Consider the following 23,819-nt stretch of genomic DNA (forward strand, 5'->3'; position numbering starts at 1 on the left):
CACATTGAACCTTATATATAATGCAAGCATTCTCCTCTTGTAAGACCATTAACTTTTATTTTTTAGACCAAAGCATAAAAGACCTTATTAGTCTTTAACTTTTGTGTCATTTCATATTTTATTAAAATATGCAAAAAAAGTGTCAATAAGAAAGAAAAAGAGAAAATGATAATTAACACTGTGAGATGGATAAGTACCATAACACCCAACTACGGAGTAGCCAGTGCGCATTTCCCAGTAACATTTAGTATTTTTCGTTTTCATTTCTTTCCAATGTGCTCTTCATTCTGCTCTTATCCTGCCAGTGCTCTTTGCATAGGTCATTCTGCTTTTCTTCAACTTCTTATGGTGTCTTCTTTGATGGATTAAAGAAATGACTGTCATGACTTTACTCATGTACTTTATAAGGTGAAATACTATACCATATGTCAAACATATCTTCATTTGTGGTCACTTGGGAGACTTTCAGCATTCTGATTGGTCAGTCTCTCCTTATAATTCATATCCTTCAGCTTCTGGACATCTCTTGGACTTTTTCATAATGTTTGTCCTCGGTGTGTATTGCACTTCAAGAATAATGCATACTGACTTGAAATCCAAAGCCTGCAAAACTTTACATAACTCAGAAGCCCATCTGCCGTTTAATTTTTCATCTATAAACAGCCTGGATGTGCACATTGATGAGTTGCCCCAAAGTCATTTTTTGCTGAATAATTATGTCAGATTGGTAAAAACTAAAGAAGTCAGTAGCCAACAAATGCTTAAAAGCAAGAAAATAAAGTTGTGCTGTTATGACTGCTGGCAACACCACAGTTGTCATGAAAGAAATGGACAGTCAAAGCACTGACAGAAATGATTTTAGTTTCATCTCGGTAAAACAAACATCTAACAATTTTGTTTTTAAATGAAAACACATGCACAGTCCTGTTCAACCTTCAACAATTTCAGCAAAGCATTTTCATGTGTGTAATCCCTCAGGTCATTCTGATGAGCATTTGGGAATTTTCCACAAGAGATAAATGAATTAATTTATACAAACTTTTTTTTTCTTTACTTTTCACCAACTTGAAAAGATTAACTGAGAATAAACTTCACTCCTGTAGGGAAAAAAATAACCCATTGGCGATTAGACTTAAAGCAATGCTGGGAAACAGAAGAAAAATAGTTTGCAGTAAACATTTAATGAGCTCTTTTGTGAAAGCCTGTTTTCCTCTATACAAATTTAAATTGTTAAGATCTTTAATGTCTGCTAGGTGCTCTTAGAATTGAATTTGTGGAGACAGGAGAAAGACAGCTGAGAGGCTACGTGAAGGAAACATGCTATATTGTCTATCTCTGATTTGAGACTATCTGCTAAATAGATAGATAGATATTTTATTAATCCCAAAGGGAAACTCACATTCAAAATGTCCTACAGACAGAGCTTTTTCAAATAGTAGGCTGCTACTCAACAGAGAAATATATTAGTAATAATGAGCTATTACAGATTTTTTTACATTTTAGTCAGTTAGGCCACTTTAGAATATAGAAGGTGAGGCCAAAGTCCAATACACACCAGGGCCAGCAGTCTGGTTAAATAAAACCATTGTGGGCCAAAACAGCAGGAGTAATTGCTATAGCCAAGGAAAGACAAGTGTTAAACTAAGCAGACAAGAGGTGTTAAGGAAAATGAGACACAACAGGCCTGTTGGGCATCTTCTTAGTGGGGTGTTCAAATTCTCGACATGTTCACTTGAGCTTCAGATAAGGCCTGCAGCCCCACACAACAGTTGAGAGACACGTAGTTTTTAAATTTTCCATACATGTAACAGTCTTGCCTAAAGCTTATTCTAGTCTACTACTATAACGTTTGGCTCGGGCTCTTTGCCACTCTAATCTGAATAAATAGGTATACAAATGGTCTGATTGAATCGTCTTTCTGATGTTCAGCATGAACTGTATCTGTTGTGAGGTTTGCTTTTCATTGTACAGATTTAAAAGCATTCACAACAAACATTTGGGCCCATTGAAGCTGCTCCAGCCCAAGTGGGCTGCAGATACAAGGTGTCCCTTTTGAACGTGCACAGACATTGCACCTTAGACAGATGCTCTGTGTTTTCTGCAGACAGCACAATATGTGCACTTTAGTTGGAATCCTTTTGGCAAGTAGTGAAAGCTTCACCTGAATAAACACTGAACCTGTTTTGGTTTTGGTTACTGCCTTCTAACAAGCATCACGAACTGGAACATTTGTGCACTATCTTCTGAAAACTTCAAAGAATTCTGAATCAGCAGTTTATGAAAACTAATGTTGCATTGAGTGGCATCAAAGGAGGAATTGCATTGTGGAATTTTACTGCTTGAACTCAGTTTATGAAACATTTTTATATGATGAACGTTTACATTTGCTGCTGTATCACAAACCTTCATGATCTTATTATTCAAAAGCACTGCCTGATCGCTGACCTTTTAAATGTGGATAACCTCAACTCAGACTGGCACATCAGATTTATATGTACTGTATATCCAAAAACTTGGCGCTATTTTTATCTCCGTTTGTCTATTTTGGGGTTGTATGAGCCACTACTCTAGTAGTACTGGGTAGACAGAAGTAAACCCTGAACTGTATGCCAGTTCTTCATAAGGTACATTTACACACACAGACACTCACCAATACTGGCCCAGTTTAGAGTCCCCCAATTGATCTATTGTGCAGAGGATTTGGCTGGAATTTGGATTGAAAAATCAATACAGACATGAGGAGAACATGCAAAGTTTCAAACAGATAGTGAACATATGTTCTTCAGGTTAGCATCTGTCTAGAACATGACTCCTATGTGATAGGAGGGTGTTGTCCTTGCAGCAACCCAGTAAAACTAGAATGATCCCAAGGAGGGAAAATTACTGAATACAAAAACCATACATTTATTAACAACTGAAGACACAGGGGTGGGATGAACAAAAGGAGGAGGGGAAAGTGCAAAACAAGCTGCCATTGCCTTTGCCCGAGCTCCTTCCTATCTGAGTTTGTTGCTTGGCAGTGTTAGTGAGCAGCTCTCTCGTGATGAAGAGGCTGAGGACGTAAAAAATGGGAGTCCATGATGGAGGCTTTGCTCTAGCATTTAAGCTTCTGACTTTATAACAGCCACTTCCTAATCCTCTCTTTGAGTTTGTGAATCTTATTGGCCTAGTGTTTGAATTCTCAGGTTTTTCGTGGCGATTTGATTCTTTTTTTAATTTTTTTGTTTGCTATTATTGATTTCTGCATTTATTTGTGTCTTTTGGTAATCTGCCTGTATTTTGGATTTTGTTCTCAGTTTATGGACTTGGTAAATCATTTGTTTTTATTTCCCATCATGCCATTTATTTCATGGTTCATTCCAATGTGAAATTTAACATAATTACATTTGCTGTTCTAAGCTTTACAGAGAAATGCTTTCCAGTGGCCAGCTCTTGTTAATGAGAGAGCTGGAGCTGACAGGCCATTCTGCATGTGCTCCCACTTCTGTTAGTACATCAGACCAGTGTGATCCTGATAAGTTAAAAAAAGAACAAACACCATCACTGCCTTGCTGTTGGTCTTTGTCTTTACCAAAATGTTCTATCATCTCTATTTCTTGGCTCTGTCCTTGGTCTGGCTCTTCTTCCTTCTTCCAGGGATTTTTTGACCCATTTAATCTAACAAGTCCAAAATCAAAGCTTCATGGCAACAGGGCATTTTTAAACTCTTTTCTGGTGTCACTTCTGGCTAAGCCATGGAACCACTATACCAACCACTTTTTGTATAAGGTCATCCTGTTGGACCTTCCTCAAATATAACTTGGTATCCCTGAAACACTGAACCTTCAATTATCTTTAAAAGGTCAAGTATTTCAGGATGCCTCCTCTCCTGGACCACAGCATGCTATTTTCCTTTAAAAGTGTCAGCTGATTTATCCAGGAAGCTCTCCACTTGCCACGTTCAAAAATGGTCTCTGCTTAGTTAACTAAGGGAGTTCTCCTATTGACACATGTGCATTTCACCACAGTGAATAAATGTAAAAACTAGGATGCTTTGTGATGTGAGTCCACAACAATCAACTTGGTGATGATGATGATGGGATATGCTCTATGAACAGGTGGAGTGTAGTGGTGGTGTTGTGCAGACAGAGAGAGAGAGAGCTCAACATACAGTACATCACCAGAAAGTGTTGTGCTCATAGTGTTCAGAAATGGCATCGTATGCTGCAAGGAGACATTGCAGGTTCACAGCTGCCCACGGGCAGTTCATTACAATGCAAACTTTTAAACTGTGATGCTCACAGTTCACAGCAATTCAGAACTATTTTAACCTTCTGCCAACCCTTTATAGCTTTATTACAACTTCTAAAATTTAATACATGTCACCTGCCTTTTGACCTCACCTCTAGAATCCCAGATAAACAATGGATGTTTCCATTGACCCTACTGTTGGTTCCAATGCCTGTTGCCCTTTCTGGACACTTCTCTGCACACATTTCAGTCAAATGCACTCTCATGATGGGGTGACTAGGGGGTCATTAGGGTTGTCTCATGCTGAAAACATCTGGCTACTCTGCACCATTCAAATGGTGTTCTTGAAACTGACTACCACTTGTCAGTATGACATCCCCTCACATTATATTTTAAGTATTAAGTCAATGGACAACAACGGACCTGGAAAATCTAATTAAAATAAAAGCATATCTGTTAAGTATTTTAGCAGGTTTTAAAAAAATTATAATCTGTTAAATCATAACAGAAAAATAGTCTGTTTCTCCAGAAGATTTTCTCCGTGTCCTCCTTCGTTGCCCTCATCTTCTTTTGATCAGTACAGCTGACCTCTTTGTCTTCAGTTCCACATAATTCTAGTCTGCCTGCCTTTATTTGATCATTTTGCATAGATCTGATAAAAGAAATATTTCCTTTTCTTCTTGCTCTTCTTCATCTTGGTCCTGCACTCATTCAGTCATGCTGGACCCTGAGGCTTCATGGCTTCTCTGACTAAGCACCACAACAGGCACACATGTGCTGAGCTTCAGCACCACCTACAGCAGGAGATCTCTGAAATTTATTATGCGTGACCTCTGCCACGTTCATTCTAAAGCTGTCTTAAGCAATTTTCTTTCTCTCCCCCCCCCCTTTGAATACCCTTTCATGATCACATCTGTTCAAAATACAAGGCCGCTTACTTTTTTCCTCTGGCTCCCAAACTAGCAAACTCTGTCAGCGGCACGACTGTTGAGGCCTGCCTGTGTTATGTTACAGGTTTGGATTTGCTACTGATTATCGCTCTGTTAAGTGATTGCTTTCTTTTCCATATTGTTTAGTTCAAGTGAATAATGTGTTCACCACTTATCAGCAGTTCGATCAAAGCTCTCTCCTGGACACCCACGCCCCACTTTGTTTTTTTTTTTAGCAATTTAAAAAACTCTTTCAACTGTAATATAATAATGAACTTACAAGAACTAGAAAGAAATGTACATTAAAATGCATACTGCTGTTCTATCCCTGGAAGTGCTAGTTCATTTAAGGTCATGTTTAACCATTTTTGAGTACAAGGACCAAGAATATCTCATAAAAATTTGTAATATCTATGTCAATATGCAGTGTACAGAACTAAAGTAAAAAAAGTTAAGCTCTGTAGAAGAGCTTAATGAAGGAAAACAATAAGTGGTAAGGTTGGCTGGGTCAGTCCTCACCACTGACTCTGTGTTTGACCCCAAACTGTGTCACATACCTTGCCAGCTGGGAAAAAAAAATGGAAACATTCTACTAAATACTCGTGACTTGTTAAAATGGCCAGCTAAATGATTAAAAAGCACAAAAGTAAAATATGGCTGCATGTTTAGAATACATTTCATTGCTATTACAGTAAGAGCTGTTTGGTTGTTGGGATATGGGGTTTTCCTTCTCCCTTTTGAAGAGTATAAACTTTGGCTCGCTTAGGTCTGTGCAGGCCTTAAAGCCTGCTTCTTGAATTTGGAGGCCAGACATGCCTGTGTTTTTTGAAGGCTCCTATATGATTCTAGATTGCACTGGATCTTTGGACATAAAGCATGTTTTTGAGTTTTGTTGAGGGCATCTATCAAATAATAGGCTAAAACATGGAAGTTAAAGTAAGAAATAAGGCACTTGGCTTTGAAAAATTAAGGTTCTTCAGTTGTTTTAAGTTTAAGATAATTCCATTTTCCTTTGTAACTAACTTGAGTCTTTCAGCTATTCAAATAAAACAAAAATATACTACAAGTTACAGGCATATTCATTTGTATTTTTGTTTTTTTTAAGGGTGGCAATGATATATTTTCTTTACAATGGCCTGGGATGAATAAAGGCCCATCAAAGTAAACAAAAATAGGAGCAAGGACCAAAATGATAAAGAACTTGACAAAGATCCTAACCACTTTCCCTAAGTACACTAAGATTGTGCACAGATTCAATATAGATTTTAGAGATTCAAAACCTGGATGTAGTGATATACACACGTAAACACCAAGTGCAAGTGACTTCAGGCATTATACAGTCATTCTGTTATATGCATAGAAACTACAATCAAGATGGAGTGGCTATAAAAATCTACTACATAGCAGCATGATTTCTGAAAACAAACAGCGTTGTTAAAAATCACAATTATTTCAAAATATAACCAGCAACCTCTGTGCTTAAATCTGTACTTGTCTGGTGTTTGCAACTTTAGAGTCACCAAGTAATGTAATATAGAAGTGTTTAGGATGTGAAGGGTATACCAGAGAAGTGGTAGGGGAAAAACAACACACAGACATGGGGCAAACATTGAAATGAACAAAGAGAACGTCTCGAGTAGGATTTACAACTCATCTCCTTGGGGTATAAACACTAACCATGGTGTCACCATCCAGATCCCGAACACATACTGAATGTGGGCCTGCAGCATGAGCATTGCAATAAAGTATTATGGAAACATGCAAGAAAGGAGCAATACTTCATGAGTCTAAAGGGTTTATGAGCATATTGACTCGCAGTTCTATTTTAAGACTGTTTAATAGATCATTCTGTAGTTAACAGAGTTTTGGAGTATGAAATGTAATCCACTAACACATGAAAACATGGACATCTTACAACTGGTGTTGGAGTCTGCTGTAGATTCGTTTAAAAAGAAACATCATCTGTCTCTTATTTTGATCTAAGCAAAGCACTAAGCAAGTGAAATCAGCTTAAAAAAACCCTAGAATGCAAATCTTTCAGGACGATCTTGCAAAGAATCTATCAAATTATATTTTCTTGAACACAGATTTCCTTCAGAGAAAAGCTTTTCAAATTTAGCCATGAAGAGCTGCTGTGTATCTGTGCTCTGACTTTTCATTTTATCTGTACTCTTCATTACTTAATCACTGTAATTACTTAATAAACTGAACAAGCATGCTATTTCTGTTGAAATTATATTTCATGCCAAATGTGCATTGAATCACATGCACTTCTACAATCATTGCCTGTTAAAGACAGGAATAAATATAGAATATGCTCAAGTAGAGCTATTAAGATAATTGAGTGGAGTGAAACCTGATGACCCGGCAATCAGCAATGGCTAGAGTTCATCAATCCTTTTTAAACAAATGATACTAATGGCTCAGTCAATAGATTTATTGGCACAACAACATAAAAGCATGCAAATAAGCTGAGGAAAGCTGTAGAAAAATGGGAATGCATAGGGAGAGATGAAGCCTCAGAGCATTATCTAAAGTGGAGAATCTGTATAGTTCAGAAAATCTCTACAATATACAGCAGTAACACCTCTTTAATTGCAAGACTTGTAAAAACAGCTTATGTCTATAGGTTGAAAGACAAAATAATATCTTGCTGTCCAAAGAAAATGGATATTTTCAGCTCACTTGGTGGACTTTTAGCTTTATTTCAACAAACAGACACAGACAGCTTTAAATTTAACAAGCTCAGAACAGTAAACCTATATTTAAAACAATCTGCCTGTGTTCCTAACGCAGTGTGTGGGTGAAATGTTTACTGAGTTGAAAACTGGGAACAATATGAACTGACAGTCTAATGCAGAAAAGGAAAATATAAAGGAAACATATTCACTTGCTTCCCTTAATCTGCGCAAAAGAATCTTCACCTAATCCAGCACAGATCCCAACCCCTTCAGCCTCATGGCTGCCCTCCTGTTAAGTGTGCTTAACTGATGGGCGTAGCAGTTTTGGGTGAATGTGACAGGACTGAATTAACTGGGAACATTTTTAAAGGATGGATTCAGAAGCATGGAATTTGTAGGTAGAAAATGATGATACATGATTGTGATGTGCAAAGGTCAGTAGATTTGGCCAAACAAGTACGTGAAGACATCAAAAAATGTAAAAGGTCAAACATAAAAGCAAAATGAATAAACATGACAAATATCACTAAAAAAAATGTAATCATTTATCAAAAGCAGGAGCAAACAAACATGCAACACCAAAGACAAGAAAAAAAAAGTCAATAATTGAGCACATATTGAAGGTCAGGAAGAAGTTCAATTATTCATTCAACCACATGTGAGCAAACAGCCTCATGTACCTGACATGTAATTACATTTGCCAGGAAACTACAAGTGGAAGAAATGACTAGAGATAAACCAAGGGCATATTATACAAAACCTTTAATTATTTATCAAGAATGCCTTATACACATAACACTACAACTACCATTAACACTTCAAATCATTTGATGTTACTATTGCAACATACAATAATCAAATTGAAAAAATAAGTTAAGGCTCAGACTGCTGTAATAGCTAAAATACCAACTACAAATTTTACAAGCTTACATAAAAATCTTTTATTTCTATTATATAAAAGATAAAAATGATAAAGGCTGAATGGCTAGGAGGAGAAAAAAACAAATGCAAACGATGTTTACTTTGAGATCAGTGTTAGCATAACACACCAACACACCAATTTGTTGAACATAAAATTAACGTAATCTTTCTAAATTTTTAAGACATTTCCAAAAAGAAAACCTTTAATGCAAACTATCAGAAACTACCGAAATAAAACTTTTATATTTAAATAACTAGACTAGTGATTAGCACTGTTACCTCAAAACTTCAGAGAGCTGGTTTGATGTTCCAAGTAATTTTTGTTGAAATTGGGGTCACCAGTTTGCTTGTTCTCCAGGTGACGTTGTAGCCTTATCTCTGAATTGCAGTTTTCTTCCCACCATCCCAAGACATTCAGGTTAGGCTAACTGTCAGGTGATGCTACATGGGTATGTGTGTACAGTATGTGAGTGTGTCCTACATGGGCTGGAGCTGTATCCGACGTTAATTCCGGCTCCAACACCTGCCACCCTGAACTAGTTTGATAAAGTTGATTTGATAATTGATGTAACAGATTTATTTTCTAGAGGCTCTTCATGGGATAGGAATCAGCTCTGGATATGGTGCTAGTCTATCCCAACAACCACTTACATCCCCCACACTTGTATGGGCACCACAGAAGCACTAATTGCCTTTACACAGATGCTGAAGGAATATAAAATATAAAAATATAAAATAATGAAGAAAATAAGTTAAAATTCTTCCTGAACATCTCCACAATAAGACAGGATTGCATTAGGAGATTGTATTTTTTAATTGAAATCCTAAACTGCACTTTGTTGTTTATAAATAACTACTACCCAAAAATCAATAGACCAAATTTAATGAGAGAAAAGTGCATTAATGCACATAATAAGATGAGAAGTAAATTCATTTAAACAACACAGTGAAGAAACATGGGCAGATTGAAAACCAGCAGGCACAACAGTTGTTGTGGAGTATAACTGAATATCTGTAAAGATAGACTGAAATTATTCATCGTGTCCATTTCCCGATGGGAAACCTGTCTCTGTAAAAGACGTCTATTGGTTTTGTCTTACCACATGATTGCTGCAGGATTTTTCCTTTTATTTAACCGTGAAGTCACTTAACTGAAACTAACATCACCGGACTCATTTAGGTCAGTGATTATGGGCTTCACATTTTCCATTTTGTGTCTTGTAGTGTATTCTACACTGAATTTCACCTAATAAAATATTTTGTGACAGCACCTTACATCTGCATTCCCCACAGGTAATTTCTTTTTCGATGAAAAATTACCATCTTATAGTTAGTCAGTGCAATATTTACTGTAAAAACAAATGGCCTTCAACTTAACAAAGGCACAAAAAACATTAATAGGCAATGTAGTGACATAATTGTGCAAAAATCTATATGCTTACTCATTTAATTTCCCATTTTCATTAAATATTTACCATAAATGATGAACCCTTCCATACACTACAGAAAAATAATGTGTGAGGTGTGTGAACCATTATTTATTCATTATGGGATGCTTGTCAATAGATATCATTATAAATGCTGTGTCAGCACACTTAGTCAAAATTAACTGTAAAGTCATCAAAACAAGATAACAGAAAGCGATCAAAAATGACAATTTTTATAAATGTTCATATAATAAATAAAAATTTATCAGGACCTATTTCCTGATAAGATGTGTGAGACATCTTATAAAATGTTTGAATAAAATGTTTGCTCAACAATAAATGCCTGAAACTCTAAAAATTATGTTAGGAAGCTATAAAGAAAAAGAATAAAGCTTCTTCAGGTTAACAAACACTATTTTATTTATTAAAGACTAGCCGTCCCCCACAGCTCTGCCCACGTAGTAATGAAACAGGACAAACTTTAAACATCAATAAACAATCAGGTATCGCTGGCTAAAAGGATGCAAGGTACGCTCCACAATGTGGCCAGAGATAGACCGATTCAAAGGAGGGAAGCCTCCCCTCGGCCTCTATCGCGGCTTAGCGTGAATAAATTGCTTCTGCAAGTGAACTTTGATACTTAGCATGATTAGAGAAGTCACAACATCATCTAGGAATGTTCAAGCAAATTATAGAAAAAAACACGATCTAAATCTGTTAAGTAATTCTCTCGTGAAAGACAGACGTTGGATTTCATATATATAGTGATGATCTTTATGGTATTAATGGTAAATGTCTTATATGGTGATAACATGACATGACATGAGATTCATTATCCCATTATCAGAGTTGCAGTAGGCTGGAAACTCTTCTGGCAGCACTGGACACAAGCAGTAAACAACCTTGCACCCTCATACTCAGTGCCACTAGCAGAGTCGACACGGTGCCAAAATAGAATCACCAATAAAAACAACGTGCAAGTCTTTGGGATGTGGGTGGTCATCCAGAGTTCCTGGAGATAAAGGAATGGACAGAACAAACAAACTCTACATTGAAAACGTGGAAATGGTTCTATATTTTAGGAGACACTCCTTACCTCCGGCTTCCCTGGATATAAATGGTGTTACTATCAATAGGGTGGAATCATTTACATTTATTGTCCCTACTATCACTCACAGTCTGAAATGGGATGGAAATGTACATTCTGTTATCAAATAACTTCACCGGTATATGTCTTTTCTCCATCAAATTAAAAGGTTTTAACATAACCCAATCAGTATTGTCTGAATTTTACAGAGATGCTATTGAAAGTGTCCTCACTTCTCCATAACAGTCTGACACAGCAATACATCTGCTCATTTGAGTCATAAACTGCAGCGTGTTTTCTGGACAGCAGATAAGATTGTAAGCCTGAAAGTGTACCACATTGGGGACATTTGTACATAACTGGTCAGAAAAACATGCCTGAAATATAATTAAAGACCTGCACTCACCAAGATAACCATCTGCTTTACATACTACCATCAACGAAAAATGACCAGTCTCTAAAAGCAAGAACTACTTGACACTAAGCTTGTGAAAAATCAATCACTCCCTTAAATATCATCGATTGACAATGTTATCTTAGGGTGCATTTTACCTAAGCAAGCCAACATTGCTTTCCTGTTATTCCTTTCATTTTCAGTTTGGCCACAAGGTCTTCTCTTGTTAATAGCCATGCACTGTAGCAAGGTACAAAACACCTCACTTAATATATGAAAGTGTAGTTGGGTGAATTGACAGTTCTGAATAAATCAGTCTTGTCTATTTGGCAACACATTTCCTTCAAAGCAAATGATAAGGTGAGTCAAACAATTTAAAGAAAGTTATTTGTTGACAAATCAATTGAGGTTGTTGAAGCAAAACCTTCACAAACAATGAACTCACATAATCATCTGTGTACACCATCCAGTGGATTACACATGTTAGGCTAATTCTGCTAGCACAAGTGCTAAAGGCTTGTCTCCTCACTCGTAAATTATTGTTGCTTCTGGATTTAAAAAAGCACAAAATATAAGCAGGGCAGTGCGATATGGGCACAGTGGTACTACAGTTGTTTGAGGTTATTTACATGGATAAATTGCTTGCTTTACACATTTGTTCCAATGTGTCATTTTAAAGCATGTTTCTTGCTAGGCCACTAATATCAGCCTTTGATGCCACTAAAATGGCACACCTGTCTAGTAGAGAATAGTCAGTTATAGCCTCGGGCTAAATTAAGCAGCATTACTGTCGGCTGCAATATTTCATGTAACGTAAGCCAAAATACAACATGTAATTCAAAGGCAAAGAACATAAAACAATTTGTAAGCACTAATGATGGGCGAACCCCATTGTATTCACTTCACCATGAGTTTGTCAAAATTGCAGAAATGTTTGGGAACTTCGCTGAACTCAGCAAAATGCTTTGAAGTCAACGGAGAAGGAGAAATTGAATTAGTGGATTCTAACAATGCAATGGTCATTTAAGTGTCTCTGATAGCTTGGGAAGTGTCTGTCAAGTATACTTGGGCAAACAGTGACCTGAGGTGTGAGGCAGCTAAGCTTAAATATCACCGATTGACAATGTTATCCTGGGGAATGGGGGCTGCATTTTAACTAGTAAGTAAGTAAGTGAACATTGCTTTTCTGTTATTCCTTTCCTTCTCAGTTTGGCCACAAGATGTTCTCTCTTAATAGCCATGCACTGTAGCAAAGTACAAAAACACCTTGTCACTGTGCCTCCCTGAGATAAAATTAGTAAAATTAAATATCAAAACAATAAAGTTTCTTGCAAATCAAGTAGAAAGAATGAATTCACTAAGGCAGATTCAATAGCAGGTACTCACCTCTCTTGGGCAAAAAAAATACTGTTTGTTTTTTATTATCACTGATGCACTTGCTCGCTGCTGCTGCTACCAAATTAGCACAACATATGTTTGTATCAGCTGCACAGCACTCTGGGTAATGCTAAAAAGGGGTAGTCTAATTATTACACAGAGGTCACATACAAGTCCATGCAAAAAGTCAGTACCTTGAAAACATGAATACACTGACACATTTCCAATTTAAAAGTATTCACAAGTTATTAAATGTATATCGGAAGAAGAATTTTATCTGGTATACTAAAACCAGCATACGCTCCCTGCTAGGAATAGCATTATTTACTCAGGGGGCCGTCCCATTTTACATTGGCTGCTACAGCTCTGTGATGTTACACTGGCAAAGTGAAGCATCATGGGGCACTGGAAAAAAAAGCTTGTCCAAGCCAGCTGCATGGGAAAATATTCAGAAAACTTACCAAATTCGCTGCAAAAAAATGCTTTGGCAAATTTTGCCGATCAATACTAGTAACCACAGATATCTTAACGATAATGAAGCAAGAGATTTTTTCTTTGTTTTGATTTATCCAAAAACTTGGACAAGTAGGGAGTGTGTGATCCTGACCTTGATACAGCTGCAGTAAAGAAGTCACACATTGCACACTCCCGGTCATCCTGTCAAGCAGCAGCCTTACAGTCTTGCTTCACAAAGAGCAAACAATGATGACACCTTGAAAAGACATATTTTAGAAATAGCATCCTTGACACCTGAAACCCCTAGAACAACATCTCGATTACTTCTACTGAAACAACGTAAAACAAAGTCCAAACCGTAATACTTTTTGTATATTACTGGCCACCTCGTGCTATTCCAAGCTGAGGTTACACCTACAGTTTGAAAACAGCACACAAAAATGCAGCCTCAATGAATTATTTGAGGAAATCAGAATTTCTAGACAAAGCCTAGTAGAGAACTTTAAAATGTTATATAAAATTGAACTTGGGTGCAGAAATGAATACTGAACAGAGTATTAGGCACATACTTCATGCCTCTTTAACTCCCATTTGCATTTTAAACACTTCCATTGTCCATGGGTCAAAAAAAAAAAAAAATGGAAGAACAGCATAGTGGAGAATCAGATATTTTATTTTACACATGAAATATTCAGGTTCACAAACTTTATTGATCAAAAATGCAAACAATGCTTTAACTAAAAATTGTCCATTTACAAAAAATAGAATACAGACATGAAATATTTACAAAACACATGGTTTCCTGAAAAATGTATATTCAGACGGATAATCGCTTACTTCTGATTCACCACAAAAAAAGAGAACGAACGCTACATAATTTAAACTTGTCTAGCATTTTTAATAATTCACAAGGGGTTTATTATTTTAATTCTGCAGTGTCTCATGATGCTTTTCAGGTTTATTAAAAGCACTATAATGAAACACAGTAGCAGTAGTAACCTAGTAAAATAAGTTAAAAAATAAAACTAATCCTTGAGGCTGCCATGAAGCCATTTGAGGGGGCTGATGGCACAATTGCTAATCTCAAGTGACCCTGACTAATTAAGGTAGTGCTGGCGAGCCCAACTCTGTGAGAATATCCAGCCAGCTACTGGAAGACTTCTTCTTTTACTAGTATGGCTAGAGGATGTCGTGACCCTTGAGAACGTCTTTGCCACAGGGATATTCTCCTTGAGCACTCATTAGCCAGCAGGACTCCCAGACAAGATATGAAGGATGACGAAAGCTAGAAAGTGATACTCAACTGCCAGGAAACAAAGTAAAATCACACTAATAGGCAATGTCTCTAGTGAATATAAGTCTTTCTTCTTTTATACATATTATTACACATATTTGTACAACATTGATTTGGCACTAGCAACATGTTTTTTTTTGAAAAATGTAACACTAGACGTTTACACATTGTTACTCCAGGCATTTATGTTTAGGGAAACTAAAGTCAGTTCAAATTCTGTCTTTCATTAAAGTCATGCAATCCCTGTGATGGCGGTTTATTCCAATGAAGGTTATTTTTTTTTTATCTTGCTCTCTTCAAGACACAATTTTCTTAAATGTAATTTTTGACTGGAGTAGCAGATATTCAAAATGACATTCTTCTTAATTATGCTAAAATTGCTTTGTCTTGCATTTTAACTGAACTGTGAGGCTCCCTTTCTGTTTTTCACTGAATACCACTATCGAATGCCTCTTTTTCTCAGGATGTATCTAATAATAAAGAGAGTAGTAGTAGTACACAGAAATAAGGTAAGGAACTGCAACAGTAGCTAAGAAAGACAAATAATTAGTACCATAAACTAGAGAACTGTAAAGCCAAGAATTAAAACAACCTTCAGAAGCTGCTCTCTCTATAATGCAACTGTTGGTTTATTGCCTCTGTTCATTTTGGTCTTTACCAAATGGCATAAAGATGGATGATTGCTCACAGTCACCTTATGTTGAACACATTTTATTCTACAATCTCAAACAATAATTTTTGCTTTATCTTGAATTAATCATTGTCCACATTTAAGAAAATATTATACTCCACCTCTTTGGCTACAGAATAATCATTCCCTGACTTAAAAAGATAAATTAAGTTTAACATCTTAAATTGCATAGACCGGAAAGAAAATGTGTGTGTTCTGTGTTTTTTTTAGAAAAGAACAATCAAGCCAGTGGTGCCTTATCTGGGAATAATCCCAAGATCTCGCAAATGAAGGTATGTTTAAAATGAGTAAATTGCATAGCGTTATTTGAATAAGTGATTCAATCTATTAAGTGAAAACGTTAAAATAAATAACTTTCTAGGTGACTGCACCTCTCCGTTATGACATGTCCCCTTTTGAACCAAATCCATCTTCTTTACTTGAAAAACAATGCAAACCATCTGCAATAGATGGCAGTGAAAACATGTGCGTGCCAAGGCTGACAGTGCCTATTAACGCTTCTATAGTCTATCATTATCGTTTTCTTCTGGAATTCGAGTAGAGACAGAAAATACCATGGAAACCACAGAGAGGAAACACAATGATGTTGTCCAAATGAGAATTTTATTATTTCTCAAACGAGCCTTGCACTCATTATTGCCTTCCTTGAGGAGTTTTTGTTTCAGTTGAGTTTCATTATTGGTATTGCAGATTAATGGTTTAACACTTGCAGCTGACATTACAAGATGAGAAAATTAAAGCCCACCACCGGCTCGATGTGTGACTGTGATCAAGTCTACCCTGCACTCTATATGTCCTGTACAGAGTGGAGATGACATTTCCAAAACTCCCCCATTGTTGTCATGATAGTGGTATTCTTCCTGATGCTTTTTTATATATGAATCATATGTGTTTTGTAATTGTTTTTTTCTGCTTGTTGACATTTCCATTGTTTAAATAGATGAGCCATGAGTCACTGTCACTACGCTGCATTCACAATTACAAGTGGCGTAACCACTACTGGCCATTCAGTGATAAAAATGCATTGTTTTCATTCAACATTGCATAGATTAGAGAACAGAAAACTCTGCTCAAATTGAGAAATGTAAAGAAAAAACATTTAGTTCTGAGCTTGAGATGCTCTAAATATCTTGATTTCTCCTTTTGGTCTGACACATGAATCTAAACAGCCTTTTGCTTTGGAATTCAAGCATTCACTAGCATTTAGAACTTCATCTTTGCCACTACACATAGAATTTGGGGACCTTCAATTGGGAATTGATGAGCCATGTAGGGTAAAAAGACTGCTCTTGGCAAAAGTGGTTTGATTGTAAAAAAATATTAAGGACTAACAATTTATCTACTTATGAAATCTTATGCAGATCATGATAACTCTAATTTTAGTCACTTCTAAAGAATATTACTTTTAGAATTTAAGGCTTTATATCGATTGAATATTCCCTTCCCTCAGAAATGGTCAGAAGCAATTTATGTAATGTGAAAAAAAGGCTACATTGTAAAAATTCCTAATATACAAATTAGGATTTTGCTTCAGCTCCATTATGATAGAATGAAAAACCATCTGGAATGCTGCCTGGAGATTTGGTCATTGTGGTAGAAAAGGAGTCATAGCACTAGAAACACTAGAAGCTGTGTAATGAATAGTAACCAAGTGCATCCTTGCACTATAGGACATGTCCTACAAGATTAGGGAACTGATCCTTATAGTCTCAAACAGAGATGGCCTATTCTTAGTCTTAAAAATTCTCAAAGGTATCACTGTGTCTATGATCTAATCACTAGTCATGCCGTTTTTGTTATTCTTGTGTGTATTTGCGGGGTTTGTTGTTATTACCTAATGTATAAAGTAGAATGTGTATTTGTGTGGGTGTTTGTCCAGTATGTAAATTCACACTACTGATCCGATCTCAGCCAGAATACCGCACAGATTCCCCATTTGTACAAGGAAGACCATAGGCTATGCATTCATTCCAAAATTTAGTCTGTGCCCTCACCCTGGGTACCCTTACCTGTGCCTGTCCAGTATGCAAATCCACACCATTGAACCTATCTCAACCACACTTTGCACGGGCAACAACCCAGCCTTATTTTATTCCAAAATTGACATGGTGAGAGGCACCCTTCTAATATTTCTATATTCCTTAAGTTCTCCTTTGGATAAATAAAGATCGATCTTTATCTATCTATCTATCTATCTATCTATCTATCTATCTATCTATCTATCTATCTATCTATCTATCTATCTATCTATCTATCTATCACTGATCTCACTGAGTTCTTTCATTAAAATAGTGAATCATAGGGAAGTGCAATAAGAAATACTTATTAGCATAAAGGGTCATGGGAATCTGGAATTAACTAGTGAAGTAAATGAAGTTTAGACTGTCATGTTTAAAGAACTTTTTAAAGTATTTATGCAAAACAAGCTCAATGGACTAAATGGTCAGGTATAATGTGATTTTTTTTTTTTTAATATCCATAACCATTTTGAAAATATTCTTTCACATATGCGGGTACAGATCTCTTTTGGGGACCAATCTGAAGGCTGCATTGGAAAAGAATTTGGTTGCAACACAACCACTTACCCATTGTCCCCTTAAACAGAAAGAAATGTCCCAGATGACAAGCAGAGACCCTGTCTGTCTCTGGCCACACCCCTTCAGGTCCTCCTTTATAAATATCCCTGTAACAGGAAGTCCCTGTCATTCTACAGACTGATGCATAGGGAGGTGCACCAGTGTTGCCCTATTCCAAGGTTTATTATTTTGAAGAAAAAGCCCTTTACATTGACAATTAAACAGGATTACACTTTGGTACTCACAGTTCTTTTACTGAATCAATTAGGACAAAAAGTCGAAATGTTAATAATGAATTTCATTTATGACAATAAACAAAATTCACTCAAAAAATCACTTTTTTTCTGAAATGAGCTCCCTATTGTGTACACTTTTTAAAATGACTCTCCTGTTGTGTTCTGCTGTTCATGTAAAGCGCTCTGTGTATATTGTGTGGGCACCTTGAAAGGTATATCTATAAATGTATTCACTTTCTGATCCCTGATGCTACTCAAAAATATTGAAATGTTTAATTCAGCAGCTTTTTTACATCCTATTTTTAAACCAACAAATGCATTTTTTGAATCCCACATAGGAAAACATATTGGAGCTATTTTAGACCTCATGGCTAAATGGAAGAGTACACCCTCAAAATGATACACTGTAAATATTAATTTTCCACATCTTAAATAAACATAATTTGTAGCATACAGCAGCATATTGATATTAAACAATGATTGCCATTAAATTTGAAAAAGAAAAAAGAAAAAAAAGAATAAATGTGGACATGTGTTATCTTTGGAAAAAGTACAGCAGCTTCAACATGTATTTCTAGATGACGGTGGTGTGTCCTTGATCCAAACTTTCCACAATCAAATGGCCAATAACACTTATGGACTTAAGGAGATAAACCTATGCAAGAGAAGAAACAGTAGCCCTAAAGCAAGCAAGCAAGTCCAAGCAGAGCGATTGAAACATAATGGACACCAACAAGACAGCTGGAAGAGGAGGATGGACTTCCCCCAAAGTATGCAACCTGAGCTGCAGAAACAAAGAATAAAAAGAGAATTAAACTTGGCTGTAATGAACATTAAAAGCTTATCATCAGCCATTGCACTGAAGACTAAAAGAAGACTACAGAAAACAGAATAAACTGAAGAGATTCTTAGAGAAAAAAATGCAGTTTGCAAGAGTACTAGTTTATGAATATCATTATTAACGTGACAGGATAATGAAGATCCACTAGACAGTATTAGCACTGCAACTCCTTGCACACTGTATACACTATGATGAAAAGTTCACCTCTGCTCCTCTTTACTTACCAACGCAGGCTGTTCCATCCTCATTGGGCTCAAATCCATGGCCACATCTCTTGTTAGGACGGCATTTATATGCTCCAAAGGTATTAATGCAAACGGGTCGGTCCCTGGGGCACACAGAGGGGAACTGTGTGCATTCATCCTTGTCTGTATGTCAAGAAGAAGGAAGGTTACAACACAGAACAAACCTAGATGAAGAACTGAGATAACATAGATACATCTTCTACACCGTAAATAGGCCCTGTGAAGTCCAGCAGCTAATTTCAGCAAAGAATTTGATCGGGATGTCTATATTACTGCTTAGAAACATTTGTCCCAGTATAAGGCTGCAACTTGGAGACGGAAAACTTAAGTTAGAGATTTCCAAACTGGGTGTCACAAGGCAGCTTGAGGAGAATATCAAACTAGCCACAAATTAATTTAAGTATTTACTCAAATATATTTAAATGTAACAGAAATATTTTTGTCCTGCATATACATTTTCAACATTTTTATTTGTTTATTTTATATTTCTTATTATTAATGTTTTCTTCTTTTGCTCTGTAAAGAATGTCATGCTTACGGCTCAGGCACGGTTGCTTAAAAGAAGCAGGTGAAAACTGCAGCATTCAAACGTATATCACATAGACATTCACAAAAATGTGATTTTTCTGGACACACAAGTTGATGTGATCAAACAGAAAGTGGAATGATACATAGTTTGCAAACAAACAAAACAGATGTTACACATGTTGATGCCAATCAAAAAAAAAAAATGAAATACTGCCATTGGAAGACAAATTAGGTGAGAGGGATTCATCTCGACTTAAAACCTCTCAACAAAGAATATCAGTTGAGTGCTGGGGCTTGAGCTACCGTTCAATGAATAACATACTGGACTAAACTGAATTCAGTTCGTCTTCCCCACATTCTTTTATGATATAGTAAAAATGTAATACAGTTGAGCTAAATTTTTATTCTCCAATTTCACTTATTGTTTTACGCATTGTATTTCAAGCTAACAGCCACATAAGACTGCTTTCTAACTGTGTAATAGCTAAGGTAGCTAAGAAAGCATTACTAACATAGCATTACATAACATCTTTAAAATTGTGATTATGATAACAAAAAATTAATCAGAAACATGGTACTGTGTAAAAACACTAAAATGCAAAAAGTTTACTAATTTTTGATGAAGAAATGTAAAAAATCTACTATTAACCTACTATTACAGAAATTTTTAAAACTTACAAGACGTACATGAGTCTTTAGTTGTATAATTTATTAAAAAATTGGTTTGTAAATGTAAATATGGCTTTTTTTCTACTCTCCTTCAAAAATCTACCCATGTATATACTGTAGACATGCAGGTCTATCATACTAGGGGAAATTTGGTACACCTTGGGAGGGTTGCTGTAGAAAAGGTTTGAGTTAGACAGATGCACACAAGATGGTCTTTTTTGTTAAGCAGATTATGTTGTGTGCAGAAGCCCCATTTAAACTCAGCAAAGAAGCCATGTCAGTCCAAATATGTTGTGAGAGCTCTCTGTATGGTGGTATGCTAACAGGATTTGGATGGATTGAGAGATAAGATGAGAAGAGCAATATAGAAAATTAATTTGAACTAAATAAGCTGTAGTGTTAGATTTAGTCGACCAGGTAATGGAAGAGTATATCAAATCATTCCCCACATTATGCAATACACAGAGTTAGGGGTAGGGTTAGGTTTGGTATTAGCATTAGAAATACGCTCACATAATATACAAGACTGAATGAAGTCAAGTTCAAGGTTTATTTCTTGACTATAAAACTATACGGTAATTTGTAGGTATTTGTTATTGTTTTAGCAGCAGCACTAGCATTAACAAAAGAAAATTCAATACCACTGGGCAGCCCAAGGACTCCATTAGTGAGAGAAGTAAACACAATGAACATATGCCTTCCAAGCAATCATTTGTTGTTGAAAGGTTTATTGTTTGATGATTTTGTTTAGATTTTCAGTTAAAACTGCCAATTCTGAGCATGTGTCCAATTGGCTGTCATAGTTAAAAAATTTGTCACTGAACCAAAGCTCTTTTATAAATCTTGAGATCTTGTTGAAATGTGTACTAGATTATGTAAAAAGTATACAAAAGAGGACATTAATTTACCATAGCTGTCATGTTAAGGAAGAAGAATATTGGGTACATTAAGCCAGGACTGAAGATTTCTTTGATATATTACCCATTATGTTTTGTGACTTAAGTTTATTTTATGTTTTATTGTGGTCTTTGTTCAATTTGACTTATTTTTCATATTTGTATATTGATACTATTGGTTTTGTTTTTCATTAATTATGTACTATCTAAGAGATACCCTAAGAGACTGGGGACACCTTAACGTCACCACTTCTGGGACCTCTCTTTAGCTATTTAAGGTACAGGGAAGAGGATCTGAGGAGTGGTGCTTTAAATTTTATAGGAGTTACTTATAAATATTTTTTTTAGTGTTGTATTTGCTGTTTTTTTTATGTTTTGTTCTGGCAATTCTATTTTGTTCTTCTTGATGTTTTATGTTATATTTTTATTGTAAATAAATACTCTCATTTATAAAGATTCTTTTGGTTAAATCTTTCTTTTTGGGCCAGAATTTTATTCCAGTTTACCACCCGTGTAAGGCATCTTAAGATAGTTTGGAACTTATTAGGCCTTTCTGAACTTTTAAAACCAAAATCTTTTGGTTTGGCCTGTGTAAGCCAGGGTCAGCCAGTAGATTTTGAGTAAGGCTACCTGGGGTGAGGTCTATTCTGGGTTAGCTAAGGAAGGCCCCAGGCTGGTCATTTTAGAGGCCTCAAGACCTTTTTTGACATGTTTTGGACTCTGCATCACATGATTACCGGAGACTCATTTCAATATCCAGTACCGTGTTTTCACCTCCAGTTGGCACCATACCATGCCTTCATAGACATTTTCTACTAAGTAGGGATGAAGACTTCCGGCACCACCAAGCATGAATTGTTGCTAGAATTTTGAAAACACTAACTTAATATTGTGAGTTGAACAACAGGAGCAAATTAGAGCTGGGTTGACAAAAAGGGTCAGTTGCCAATCGATCAAAAATGCTAAAAATGAGTCATAGCACTCCATTCACGCAATTAGTAATCAGCTATAAGTTGATGATTGTTTATGCATGTCTTTCTCATAAAATCAGCAATTTGTGTCACTGTTGCTGACAATTAGTAGTTTGTACCTTCATGAGAACAGATAACTGTAGGGAGTGCCTACCATTTAGTTTGGACTTTTTAGCTGTTTAGTTTTGATTTCTAAGCCCACCTAAACAGGTGTAGCTTATTTAAGAGTTGTTTCGATGAGCTGGCTGCTTCATTTAGACCCCTATGTTAACAAATGTATGTGCCTTTATTTGTATTCATTTTAATAACATAGAAATGAATAAAAAGTCAACAAATCCCAAGTATTCACTACCAGAGGAGTGAAAGAGACAGTCAGCTACAATAGTCAAATGGCTCCCATGCATTTAATTAATAAAGGGAAAGTCACTAAAGTAGAGGGTGAGTTGTAGATTCTGAACCACTGCCATGTAGTTGCTAACACTGAATCAAAAGTGAAGCCGTGGACTGCAGAAAACTCTGTGTGGTGCTGGTCGAGTTTTAGTTAGGTTTCATTTAAGTGGTGTGTTCAGTGTAGATCCTGGGTCATTTAGATCATAGAAGGCACTCCTTAACCAATGCATCTTTCATGGAGACAAACTGAACTTGCAAATGTTGAAACATGGAGCCATCAACACCTAGTTTATTGGTGAAGATTATCTCAGAGCAAGAACAATTGCAAAGGGCCATTTGTATGTTTCACCTACTAGACTTTGCCCAGAGGGGACTGGGCGGTCTCTTGGTCTGGAATCCCTACAGATTTTATTTTTTTTCTCCAGCCTCTGGAGTTTTGTTTTTGTTTTTTCTGTCCACCCTGGCCATCGGACCTAACTTATTCTATGTTAATTAATGTTGACCTATTTTTTTTTTATTGTGTCTTCTATTTTTCTATTCTTCATTTTGTAAAGCACTTTGAGCTACATTTTTTTTTGTATGAAAATGTGCTATATAAATAAATGTTGTTGTTGTTGTAGACATCAGTCTCCGTATTCAGTCTTAAAATAAATAAGAACAGAGTGTGGAAATAGAAAAAATATTGTAGACACAAAATATTAAACTGCAAAGTACAAAGTTTATCAAAAAAAAAATAAACAGTGCCTAAACAAAACAAAAAAAAATGTTTTCACCAATTGCTCCTCCAAACAGCCAAAGCATCAGATTGATATAAAAATAGCATGGAGACACGATAAAGAAGTTTGGCTGTTGTTTGACCAGACATTAGAATAGGCAAGAAACCTGATGTAAGAAACATTGATTGTTGGAGCCAGTTGTGGTGACTTCTGGAATCTCATAAACACCTGCTATGTGGGATTTTTCACATAATACACTCTCTA

The 23,819-nt window shown here is 36.1% G+C and overlaps 1 protein-coding gene across 2 annotated transcripts in view; it reads right to left on the minus strand.

The window, feature by feature from the left end:
• The window catches only part of LOC120542222 (cartilage acidic protein 1-like), a 201,989-nt gene that overhangs the window by 22,333 nt on the left and 155,837 nt on the right, over positions 1–23,819 (minus strand). Inside the window, exons 14-15 of one of the 2 annotated variants that reach the window (XM_039774533.1) lie at positions 19,365–19,508; positions 14,158–19,083 (exon numbers count right to left, since the gene is read on the minus strand). In XM_039774533.1, the coding sequence (XP_039630467.1) occupies positions 18,980–19,083; positions 19,365–19,508 (248 nt within the window). In that variant the 3' untranslated portion in view covers positions 14,158–18,979. Of the gene's footprint in view, positions 1–14,157; positions 19,084–19,364; positions 19,509–23,819 lie in introns of those variants that run through there. The other variant, XM_039774526.1, reaches the window with a different exon arrangement.

The sequence above is a fragment of the Polypterus senegalus genome, chromosome 1 (genome assembly GCF_016835505.1).
Source record: "Polypterus senegalus isolate Bchr_013 chromosome 1, ASM1683550v1, whole genome shotgun sequence".
Classification (NCBI taxonomy): domain Eukaryota; kingdom Metazoa; phylum Chordata; class Cladistia; order Polypteriformes; family Polypteridae; genus Polypterus; species Polypterus senegalus.